Below are 12124 nucleotides of genomic sequence, written 5' to 3'. Positions count from 1 at the left end.
TTGGTTTTATAAATTAGGAATGTTTGGGTTAAATTCAAATTGTACTTGAACATATATTGGAGAATCGGAAACCATTGAGCAAAATACCGATTCGAGAGATTAAATTCCAGTTGGTTTAACGTGACTTGATCAAGAATCAATTGTATCGAATGTCTAAATATACAAGGAGAGATCGACATTTGCAAAAATTACTTAAAACTAGTACAAAGTTCGGAAATAATGTGACTTTTATTAAATTTTATTTATTTTAATAAGAATTTTTCTATTTTAAAGTATAGTAATTTTTAATATTTTGTGTAGAAAAATCATGGGAAGGAAAAACTAGAATAGGAGCTATCTAATTATAAAAGACAACCTTGTCTTTTTTATATTATTATTATTATTATTTACGGACTTTGTAAAGCAAAATAGTGTTACATTCTAAAAAAATTACTTCTACGGGTTTCTCCGTGTATATCTAGAGAACATCCGCACCAATGTCAGTAGTGTTTTGTCGATATTGATGTTGAAAAATGTACGGTTGTACATCTTATATACATATACCGTTTTAACCTCCATTAGTGACCCAAACCTTCAACTGGGCACCAAACCCCGCACGGTTTCGTTCTTCACGTAACCATAATGTTATGTAAAAATATCATAACCTACCCTCGACTTTCTTCCTCGATGGCGGCCTTTTCCCGACTATATACAAGAAACTCGTGATATTAATGTAGACCGAAAGGATAGGCAGGAAAGTGCAGGCAAAACGGCGTCAAAACCGAACCCAGATGCTCACCGGAATATCTAAATAATTCTGCTTGGTGTGTACCGCGAATAAGTAATAACATTTTCTTCCTCTTCTCCTAACTTGAACAACAGAATATCTTCTTCCCTTCTGCCTGCATAAGCAAGCGTCTGATTTTGAGATTTTAATTGGTTTTGGGAAAGTATATGTATATACCAATGCTCAGTGTTCGTCTATTTCATAAATATAAAGCTACCACACGTATATATATATATATCTCTTTCGCGTTTACGAGGAAACTTTGGCGATTCACTCTCAAAAAGAAAGTTTCTGCCAAATACACACATACACAATACACATAGAGATGTTAAAAGGTGTAGAGAATAAAATGGAACAAACTGAACAAAAATAGATTGCCCCTCGACAAATGAGGTCTCCATCTCTTTTATGTTCGTTTTAATTAAAAGAATCTATTGATGATAGTGCACACACCGGGGCGTTGATAATATATTTGTGGTTATACATCTCAGGAACAATTAACTATATATGTCTTAAAAGAAAAAAATGTTTATTTTAAGTATAGGTAATTGTTTTTTTTTTTGGTTTTTGTTTACTTAAAAACTTTGAATACATATTTAACCCTTAAACTACACACTGAGTACAAATTGCCCATGTGTTTTTTAAAATTGGGGTCCTTGTTTAAAAACATGTCATTGTTTAATTTTAAATTTGAATCTGTTTTAACTTTAATTCATCGAAATTTTAATTTTATTAAATTTTATTTGATTCAATTTTTAATCGATCCAAATTACAATTCAATCTAGACCTTAATATAAATTTCAAACGATTCAACTTTCAATCCATTCTAATTTTTATTGGTGAGAACAAATTTATTAATTACAATTTTTATCAAATGCAAATTCAATAGATTGAAACTTATATAATTAACGAAATTTCAATCTATTTTTAAGATTAATTGATTTAAGTTTCAAATTATCCAAATTTCAATTTACCCAAATTTCAAAATAAGGAATGCTTCAATCTTTGATGAAAAATTTAAATTAATACAAAGAAAAAATACAAATTAATTATTTTGCACGTTAATTAGTTATAAATATATAAGGTTTTTATCATATTTTTTTCATTTATTTTTAATAAATAATATTTCACCTATTTTCAAGAAAAAAGGTACTGTGATTTCTGATTAGTGAAAAAAAATAATAAAAACGCATTTTTCTAACTTCAAACTGATTTCTATTAAAATTCATTAAATTAACATATAGTGACGCCAAAGGCTTTTTGATGGTATAGCTAGGTAAGCTATATACAGTCATGTAGTGAGGAAGCGTTTGTGTAATTTACGTTTGGAGAAAACCATCAAACATTAAATTTTACGTGTTAATCGCGAAATTAACTTTTCATATGAATCTTTAACAGATTTTGACTATATAAATAGTTAATGTACATATTTGCACTGAAAAGAAATGTTCTCATTAAAAGAGGATTCCTCTACTTTTGCAGCAACTTTTCCGCACTAAAGTATTCCTGTCTAATATTGAGAGAATTTTTCCTCTTTTATCATATTTTTTCAAACGTCATTTTATATAAAGGTTAAAGGTTTTCGTGAAAAACAAAAAAAAAACAGTTAAACTATATTTTTTCCATAAAAAAAATTGTTTCATAGAGAGGAATAATTTCAATTTTAGAAAAAAATTTTAAATCCAAAAGAAGAATTTCAATCAATTATGAATGATAAAAAGTTCTCTTTTAATCAAAATGTTTTCAAATAAAAAAAATCTTATCTTTTTTGGTAAATATTTAGGTATAAATTGAAAATACAATTTAAAATTAAGTTTTGAACGGAATATTCTCCTTTTTTCGGTATGAGAAACAATTTTAATTCGGTATATATGTAATTAGTAATATTATAATAATACAATAAGAAAGTTAGTGTTAATATATTTATTGCACAAATTTTTTAATACATATATAACTACAGAATTTCTTTATAACTTCATGCGTTTTCGTTACATTTTGTTTTTGTCTCAAAATCAAGTTGAAATGCAATTTTCTGCAAATAATTAACAATTAAAAAATGATTATTCATTATGATTATTATTGATCACACTTTATTATATGAATTTAATGAAATTCAAAAGATATTGATTGATATTAGTATTATTGTTTTAATTATTATGATCTATATTTCTCATTTATTTTACGATATTACTTTTATTTTTTTTTTATTCATATTCATATTTTTCTCACCTGTTATATTTTATATTTAGAGAAAATATTGAAATTTGTCATATTCTTATGAATAATACATAACGTCATCAGGTTCTACTCTTGCCAATGTTTCATCTCGACCACTAGATTGAAAAATTTTTTCTTAATATCTAAATTTTTGAGATTGGGTATTTTTTGACAAAAAATAAATAAAAACATTTGGATGATATTTTTGAACAATCGAACTTATTTGGTTGGCTCAATAAGGGACGCATGAATAAGCTCTTAAACAAATTTGTTAGAAGTTACATTTGATAAAATTTTAATCAGCAGAATATTAATTTGCTAGAAAGTCAATTTAATCGAATTTTAATTTGGTAGAAAATCAATTTGATCGAATTTTAATTTGACAGAAATTCAATTTGGTCGAATTTTAATTTGCCAGAAAGTCAATTTTATCGAATTTTAATTTGGCAGAAAATCAATTTAATCGAAATTTATATTGTGCGAAACGTTCTCTCATAGAATTTTAATTTAGCAGAAAGGTAATTTAATAGAATCTTAATATAGCAGAATCAAAATTTGACAGTTTACCTTACCAGTAAGTATATTTGTACGAACATTAAACTCAATTTCACCGAAAATCAATTTGACCGAAATATTTCGGCGCTAATTTTAAAATTAAGCTATAGGAAATTATGAAGAAAATTCTGATTGGTTAATTTTAAAATTAGCGCTGAAATATTTTGGTCAAATTGATTTTCGGTGAAATTGAGTTTCTGGCAAATTAATGTTCAAACAAATATACTTTCTGGTAAGGTAAATTTCTGTCAAATTTTGATTCTGCTATACATATTAGGATTCTATTAAATTACCTTTCTGCTAAATTAAAATTCTATGAGAAAGCGTTTCGCACAATATAAATTTCGATTAAATTGATTTTCTGGCAAATTAAAATTCGATGAAATTGACTTTCTGGTAAATTAAAATTCGATCAAATTGGAATTCTGCCAAATTAATTTTCGGTCAAATTAACTTTCTGGGAAATTAATATTCGAACAAATATACATTCTGGTAAAGTAGATTTCTGTCAATTTGTTTTTCTGTACTATTAGTATTCTATAAAACAACGTTTCGGGAAAATTTAAATTCGGTGAAATTTAATTTCTGGCAAATTAAAATTCGACCAAATTGAATTTCTGTCAAATTAAAATTCGATTAAATTGACTTTCTGGCAAATTAATATTCTGCTGATTAAAATTCTATTAAATGTAACTTCTAACAAATTTGTTTTAGAGCTTATTCATGCGTCCCCTCAATAAAAGTTTTATTACTTAACATAATTTGTGTTGTTTCATTAATCATTAGACGGCGCCTTTGTTTACAAAATTTAATAATTACAAAAAAATTTACATTATAAAATGTAAAATTGATAAACAAATTTTCAGTTTTCTGAAGGTTAAAAATTGTTGAAAAAATGTAAAATATATTAAATATTAATTTAATTAATAAAATTTTAGTCAGATTGCTTTGAATATCGTTGCGAGACAAACATTTTATTGGTTCAAGCAATAAAAGTTGGTTGTACAAATATTAATTAAATGTTTTGTTGTCAAAAGATTTTTCTTAGTGTACTTATTTAAAACTCAATTTTTTTTTGAAATTTTTACAATTAGTTGTTTATACTTACCCACTAAAGATTCTTTCGGATAATTCCGAGGATAATTCATCATCACTACCATCTTGATTTTTTGATTCAATTGATTCATCTGATTCATCTGAGTCACTTGATTCACTTGACTCACTTGATTCACCTGTAATTGAATTTTTTTTTACTATTTTCATACTTGTAAAATGTAAATCATATACTTTATTTTCTTTGATTTTTTTTTTTTTATAATTGAAACATTCTGTAAAATTATTTGGTTCGTATAATAATTTCCTCGTACTTTTTTATTAAGAAATTATTTTCCATTTGTTCAAAATTTCTTTTGTCTGAATTAAGATTTTTGAATTTTTATTTGTCCGAATTTGTATTCATTTGAATTTTTATTTTTCAAACATTTCATTTGTCCAAAATTCTGTATCTTTCAAAAATATTAAATTTTGGATAAATGAAAAGTCGGACAAATTAAATATTTTACTTTTTAATTATTTAGTAAATTTTATTTAAATTTTTATTTGAAACTTTCCTATTTCTACAGAATATACAATATTTAAGAATTATTTCTATATAGTTTAAAATATTTGCAATATGATGATATTTTATCAACAAAAAGTTTTTATTACTGTTTTTTTAAATAAATAAAAATTTTAGATAAATTTCTTTTCATTTTAATATTATACATACTACTATTAGATGATGAACCTTCGTACGTAATCCTTATTTCTGAATTATGAGGAATTCCTTGTATTGTTTGTAAAAATACAATTAGCATTACTGCTAAAAGTGGTAGGACGATTGATTTTCTTATTGTAATCATATTATTTCAAACTTCCTTTTTTTTTCTTTTTTTTGAATGTCAAATTTTGTTTTCCTTTCAATTTTGTTTGCTTTTAACCTTGTCAACGTTAAACCGGGCAATATTTGATCTGATATTACGTATAGTGACGCCAAAGGCTTTATAGACGGAAGCAAGATAGTTTACCATGTAGAGGGGAAGCGTTTGTGCAATTTATGTGTGGAGAAATCCATCAAAGATTCATTTACACGTGTTAACCGCGAAATTAACTTCTCATGAATCTTTAATAGATTTTGACTATATAAATCGTTAATGTGCATATATGAGAAACAAAACCATTTGGAATAATAGCAAATTTAAAATATTGATTAGAATTATCATATAAAGTAATCAAGTTTAATTTTGAACGGTTAAAAAAATAATATGATATTTTTTATATATTGTATATTTATTTTTTATTATTTGAAAATTTACAAATTTCTCAATAATTAAAAAAAATTGTTAATAATTAGTACAAAATTAATTTTTTTTGTTTAATAGGTTTGAAAATATTTAAATATTCTTTTTTTTTTAATTTTTTTTTCGATTTGTTTTTCATTACACTGAAAAAAATTGATTTGATTCAAGTAAATATTTATTTGATAATAGCCAAGTAACCCATTATTTGAATAAAATAAATTTTTTTTCAGTGTATTTGAAGAACAACGAGACACGAAATTTAGAAAGTTCATTGTTGTGTAGTATTAAATTTTTTTTACATTATTTCTATAGTATCCGGATATACATTTCTTTTTGCTTCTAACTTTCCAACTTTATCGTCGATAAATCAATTTGTTTTATTTTTATAATCGGTACTATTAAATTTTATTGTCAGTGTTTCGATAGTGTCAGATTTTTTTCTTGTTATTTGATTTGAATTTTCATAATTCATTTGATTTGTCTGTTTTAGACAAAAATCTTCCCTTTTTTGCAATTTAATCGTAAAGTTTTTATTGATAAAAATTTTAGTATCTTTTTTGATGATATTTTTTCTGAATCTAACTATCATTTTCATCTTATCTTTTTTGTTTTCGTTTTTTCATGAATGTTTCTACTATGTTATCGAGTTTTCTAATTTTCAGTGAAATTACATCTTTTTTATCTATATAGATAATAATTATATTATTTAAGAATTAATATCTGTCTATTGTGAAAATAGAGAAGAAAAAGAAAATATATAATTTTTTATTTCAAATAATGCATAAATTGAATGCAATACTTTTTCTGTGAATTTTCATATTTTCTGTCTTTTTAGTAGAACTATCCTTAGAATTCGTTCTATATTTTTGAGTGGAATATCGATATTTGTTAACTTTCGAGATATCCGTACAGTACTCATAACAAGAATTATATGAATGTAAATCTAGATCGTTCGTATTTGCTCGTTTTCTTCGAGATTGCTGCTTTTCATGTTTTAAATTCCGATATTCTTGAGAGGCACTATCGGCTAAATTATTATTATTATGCCTATGCTTTCTACGATTTAGATACTTGCCTCTGCTTTTTATATGCTTTTTGCGTTTCCTATAATTTTTGTGTTTCTCATACTTTTGTTGATGATTGAGCTTTCTGTGTGGATTTAAAATATTTCGTTTTTTGAGATTCATCATTTCTCGTCTCATTTCTAAAAATAAATTGTTCTTAATCGTTACAGATCCACTTTTTTTTTATTGTTTAATATTTATCTTGTAATTTTATTTCATGTTTTTTTTTAAATTATGAACGTTTTCAAAAATAGATAAAATTTTTATTTTAAAATACAATTATTTAAATTTAATGACAAATGAGAATTTCAGTAAGTAATAGTAGACTAAAAATTTTATTAAAAAAATATTTCATGATTGCATTTATTTTTAAATAATTTATTTATTAATTGAAAATTGTCGAAATTCGATATTTAATTTATATTACAATTTATTGATAAATTGTACTTTAGGTGATTATAATTAATTAAAATGTAAATATTATAAAATATTTATACTATTATATAAGTAATAATATATTATTTTTATTATTAAAAATACTATTATAATTTTAATGTTTAATTATTTACTTTCTGATTGTGACAAAAAAATTTTCACATCAGAATAACGTTCATAATTTCAGAAAAGTATTTTGTTTTTTATGTTTGTAAAATTTTTACTGTATTTTATGATTCCTTGCGATTTTTTTAATGTAGACCAATTTTCTTTGAATTGTTGTTTAAGATTTGTAGTTTCAATTTCATAAAATTTTGTTTTATTTGCAAGGAATTTTAATGGTTGATTCTTTAGTTACGCAAAAAAAATAATATAATGAGCATTGTTCATTAAATATGTTATTAAAATAAATAATTGGTATTATTAATTAATTTAATGTCAAGAATAAATAATAATTTATTTATTTATTGAAAATAATGTAAATTTAAAAAGAAAAATTAACATTTTAGTATAGTTACCAACATGTTATGTTCATTTTGCTTTCTCGTGAAGGAAGCTTTGTAGTCCTTTCGTTTATAAAATTTTTAAAAATGGTGAAAACAAATTTTCCTCTATATAGAAACATGTTATATGAGAACCTGATCAAGTGTCCGGATGTATGTATGTGTGTGTGTGTGTGGATCGTTTTTGTGAACACGATATCTTTAACAGGTTTTAATGAATTTGAATAAAATTTGGTAGGCTTATTTAACACAGTAATCTCTCAAAAATGACGAGAGGATTTTTAAAAATACCCCCAAAAAAAATTTTATCGTCTTTTTTCCAAAAATTTTTTTTAATTGAAAAAATGTTTAAATCGAAAAATTTAAGGTAATATATAATATAATCGTCTTCCTTACATCAAGATGAATAGATAGATATATTGAAAGTATAGATTTGATTTAAAATTTGAGAATTAATAAAAATTGAAAAATCGAAAATTCATATTTTAGCTAAAAAATTTTGTGTTTTTTTAAAATTCAAGTTAATGAATAAAATAATTGTATTTCTTGCATTGAAATGAATCGATTTGTATATATAAAGTATATGTTACACCCAAAGTTAATTAAAATTTTCTTAATTTTTCAAAAAATTTAATTAATTTAAAACAGTTTTCATTATATTTTTTTAAAATTCTTTTTATTAAACGAAGTAATTTAATATAATCTTCGCAAATATATTATTTTTTTATTATAATAATCAAGCAAGAGTTAGTCTAGGATTTGGATACTTAATTTTATATTAGAATTTTCCTTTAAAATTATTATTATTATTTAAGATTTTTAAAAATGGGAATCTTTACTTGTATCTTAATATTTACTTAAAAAAATTTTTTTTTCTATTTTAAATAATATGGAAAAATCAATTTTAATTAAAAATAAGGAAAATAAAACTGGAAAATCGATATGTAATGAATATTATTATTAATTGATACATAAAAATATAAGTATGGACAAATCTATTTTATATAATATATTAGAAAAAACGGTGGATTCATACCTTGAGAATATTTTGTTTATTGTAATTTAAATCTTTTTTCATGTAATTGAAATTAGAGATTTTCGTTCCTTCATTGTTATTAATTTTACAATTATTATTTAAACAAATTTCATTATATCTATTGTCAATTCTTTTTTTACTATTCGAGTAAATTTTGTAATTATCTTTTTTCATATTTCTCAAAATATTTCTCTTCATTCTCTTTCTAAAATTACTTTTTAATTTAGATTCAATAATATCATAATTCTTAGAATTATTTCTCTTTATGTTATTTTTGTTGATTGTTAAATTTTTGAAATTTTTTATTGAGTTATAAATTTCACTTTTTTTAACGAAAGTATTTGTTGAATTTGTTCTTTGATGGGAAGTATTTTTTACAAAAGAGATCAAAGAATCTCTCGGAATTAATTGTAAATTGTAGGAATTACTCAAATTTTGAAACTGATAGTAGTCAGTGATTTATGGTTTAAAATATCGTTTAAGTGGATAAATTTTCATTTTATTGAAATTAAATTTTTCCATTATTCCTTTATTTTTCCAATTTTTCAGCCCTCTTCCCAATCTTATTTTTCTATCATTATCAAAATCATTCATCCAATCCAAAGATTCCACATATGATTCGTGTATTAAATTTTCCGAATTGATAATTGATCGTTTTTCTTTATTTTTTTTGTAGATATGTTTTTTCGGTGATTTTTTATCCTTTTTTCGCTATATTATAAAATATAATATTTAAAGAAATTAAAATTTTATATAGCTATATTTAAATAAAATATTTTTAGATAAAATTGATAAGAAATTTAGATATGATAAGTAATTTATACGATTTGGAAAAATTTTCTTAAAAATAATCAAAATTTTTCTTCGTTTACTTAAATTTCTTGAAACTTAATGAAAAAATAGTAGCTAAAGCTGAAAGTGAAAAAAATGTATGTTATTTATTCCCTTTAAATTGCTCATTGTCAGTAGCATTTGATTTTGAAAAATCTTTTTTTCCCAAATACTTTTCATTTGTAGTAGGTATTATTTTTCATCAAGTTTCATATAGAAATTGAAAGACCTCGGACTAAGTTTGCTTTTTTTTTTTTGAGAAATTTTGTCCCGGCTTTAAGAATTGTTCTTGATCTTTTCAATGTTCATAGTCTTATAACTTTGATTTTAGTTTTAAAATTAATGCGATTTTCCGCTAATCAGTTAGAATTTCTAAGTATGAAGTCCTGCGTACTTTAATAACTTTCCACTCAGCAATTTTCTGTGAAGGATCTATCCTGTTTAATGGTTTTTCCTCTGTCATGTTGCTTTGTTCGATGCCCCCTTTAAACATATCATCCGTGATTTTAAGAGCCGAATAATTACTTCCTGAAAATGCATTATTCTAACGTCATTATTATTAAATTATCACTTTTGAATAAGAAAAATTATATTTTAACTAAAAAAATTAAAACCATTTTATATATTAAATTTTATGACTCGAAATCATTGATAATTTCATCATATATTTATATTCTATTTTCGAAAATTGTTATTTAAATTATTTATATTTTATTATTATATATAATTTATTTATTTCTTTCTATTTCAGGTGTGTGGAACTTTTTTGATTTTGTCTGCCTGTTACGAAGAATTTGGTAAGTTATTATTTTTATTTTTATGATAATAATTTTTTATCTGAAGGCGTATATTAATTTTTTTTTATTAATTGTCAATTAAAGAATTAACAATTAATACCAATTGTTTCTTATCATTATGAATTAAAGCTAAGCTTTTGGTACCTTTTGTTTCCGGAAGAATATCATCAACACGTTTAATATTATAATTGTTGTCATCAGAAATTTTGTTTCTTTGCTTTTTCCTTGGATTTTTTATTACTATTTCCATACTGATAAAAAATATTAAATTATTGATTAATTAATATTATTGTTAAAATAATTGATTAAATGTTAATATACATTTCTGGTTCTGAAAATTTCCGTTCATTCTTTCGTTGATTTTCTTTAGCAAAATATTTTCTTCTCTCTTTGAAATTGCAATTATTATTTTTTAAAGTTTCACCAATGAATTCATTTCTATTATTTTTATGATTCATCGTTATCTTTAGATTTTCTTTAAATCTGAAAATTCAAAACTCATTCGATGCGCGTTGAAATAAATGAAAAATGCAACAAAAAATAAGAATATACTTTTTAATCAAGATTTTCACAGACAATTAATAATTTCAAGTGCGAATTCAATATGCCTACTTTTGCGGTTTATAATCTTTCTTATTGTTTTGCGAACTCAGCAAATCTTTATCCCGATGAGCAAACAGGTTATCTTCTAATGGCAGATCGTTACTTAAAAAGTCACTTATATCTCCGGCTTTAAACTTTCCCTGAATCTTAAAATTATACTCCATTGGTTCGGAGGATATGATTTTTGTCGAATCCTCATTATCTTCGTTGAATTCATTTAAATTATTATTTTGTCTTTCAGACATGTTATCTGACCTGTTCGATGTTCTGTACTGCGTCAATAAATTCATTTTCTTTCTTAAATTTTCACTCCATACGGAAGGGAATAAAAATTTGTATTTACTTATCAAATATCCTTTATATAAATTAGATGCAATATTAAATTTATTTGTTTGTTTTTGTATATGTCAACTTTTCTTACCATGATCTGTCCACATTTGATTTTTCGTAATTACGAAAGTTTGCATTATTTTCCTTCTCGTACCTTTTATTACGATTCATTGAATCATTAATTGTCAAATCATTTGTTTTTAGAGAATTTCCTTTTACAGTTTCGTTCAATGTCTCATTAACCAAAATATCTGGAATATTTAAATTACCAATAAATTCTTCACTTGGAATTTTGTTTTTCATATTCTTTACTTCCTCATCTTGTTTTGTATCTTCCATTTTTTGTTTATTCTTTTTAATCGGGTAATTGTCATTGTTTAATTCTTTTTGGTTTGTATCTGAAAAATAAAAAATTATACTCTCATTTATAGAATTATTACTAATTAATATATTATTAATAAATATTTTTATATTAATTAAATTATTAGTTTGCTATTGACACAGTTTTTTGAAAAAAAAAACCTTTTTTTCTCATCTGTGATTTAGATTTATGATATAACTCTTCTGAAACTTTTGAATCACCGTCATAATCAAAGTATTGAATTTCTTCGCGTCTTCTTCTCGTATCTTTGTTTTCTACGATAAAAA

At 23.5% G+C, this 12124-nt stretch overlaps 3 protein-coding genes across 3 annotated transcripts in view; all 3 read right to left on the bottom strand.

Annotated features, from left to right (window-relative positions):
- Positions 1-2674: 2674 nt before the first annotated feature.
- LOC127279544 (uncharacterized) lies at positions 2675-5592 on the bottom strand. The gene is made up of 4 exons (XM_051301978.1): positions 5307-5592; positions 4647-4770; positions 2996-3099; positions 2675-2798 (listed from the first exon to the last, which is right to left on the bottom strand). The coding sequence occupies exons 1-3, from the start codon at positions 5437-5439 to the stop codon at positions 3042-3044; spliced, it is 315 nt and encodes a 104-aa protein (XP_051157935.1). The 5' UTR covers positions 5440-5592; the 3' UTR covers positions 2675-2798; positions 2996-3041.
- Positions 5593-9290: 3698 nt separating this feature from the next.
- LOC127279540 (uncharacterized protein MAL13P1.336-like) lies at positions 9291-11572 on the bottom strand. Its single transcript, XM_051301973.1, has 5 exons — positions 11156-11572; positions 10865-11026; positions 10688-10794; positions 10141-10274; positions 9291-9626 (listed from the first exon to the last, which is right to left on the bottom strand). Exons 1-5 carry the CDS (start codon positions 11434-11436, stop codon positions 9375-9377), a joined length of 936 nt encoding a protein of 311 aa, XP_051157930.1. The 5' UTR covers positions 11437-11572; the 3' UTR covers positions 9291-9374.
- LOC127279514 (putative E3 ubiquitin-protein ligase protein PFF1365c) overlaps positions 11564-12124 on the bottom strand; it is a 103769-nt gene continuing 103208 nt past the window's right edge. Inside the window, exons 7-8 of the mRNA XM_051301910.1 lie at positions 11999-12112; positions 11564-11874 (exon numbers count right to left, since the gene is read on the bottom strand). Of these exons, the coding sequence (XP_051157867.1) occupies positions 11564-11874; positions 11999-12112 (425 nt within the window). The remainder of the gene's footprint in view (positions 11875-11998; positions 12113-12124) is intronic.

The sequence above is a fragment of the Leptopilina boulardi genome, unplaced genomic scaffold, assembly GCF_019393585.1.
Source record: "Leptopilina boulardi isolate dan_hultmark-lab unplaced genomic scaffold, ZJU_Lbou_2.1 LbouV2_216, whole genome shotgun sequence".
NCBI lineage: Eukaryota > Metazoa > Arthropoda > Insecta > Hymenoptera > Figitidae > Leptopilina > Leptopilina boulardi.
This window is presented reverse-complemented; position numbering and strand designations above follow the sequence as displayed.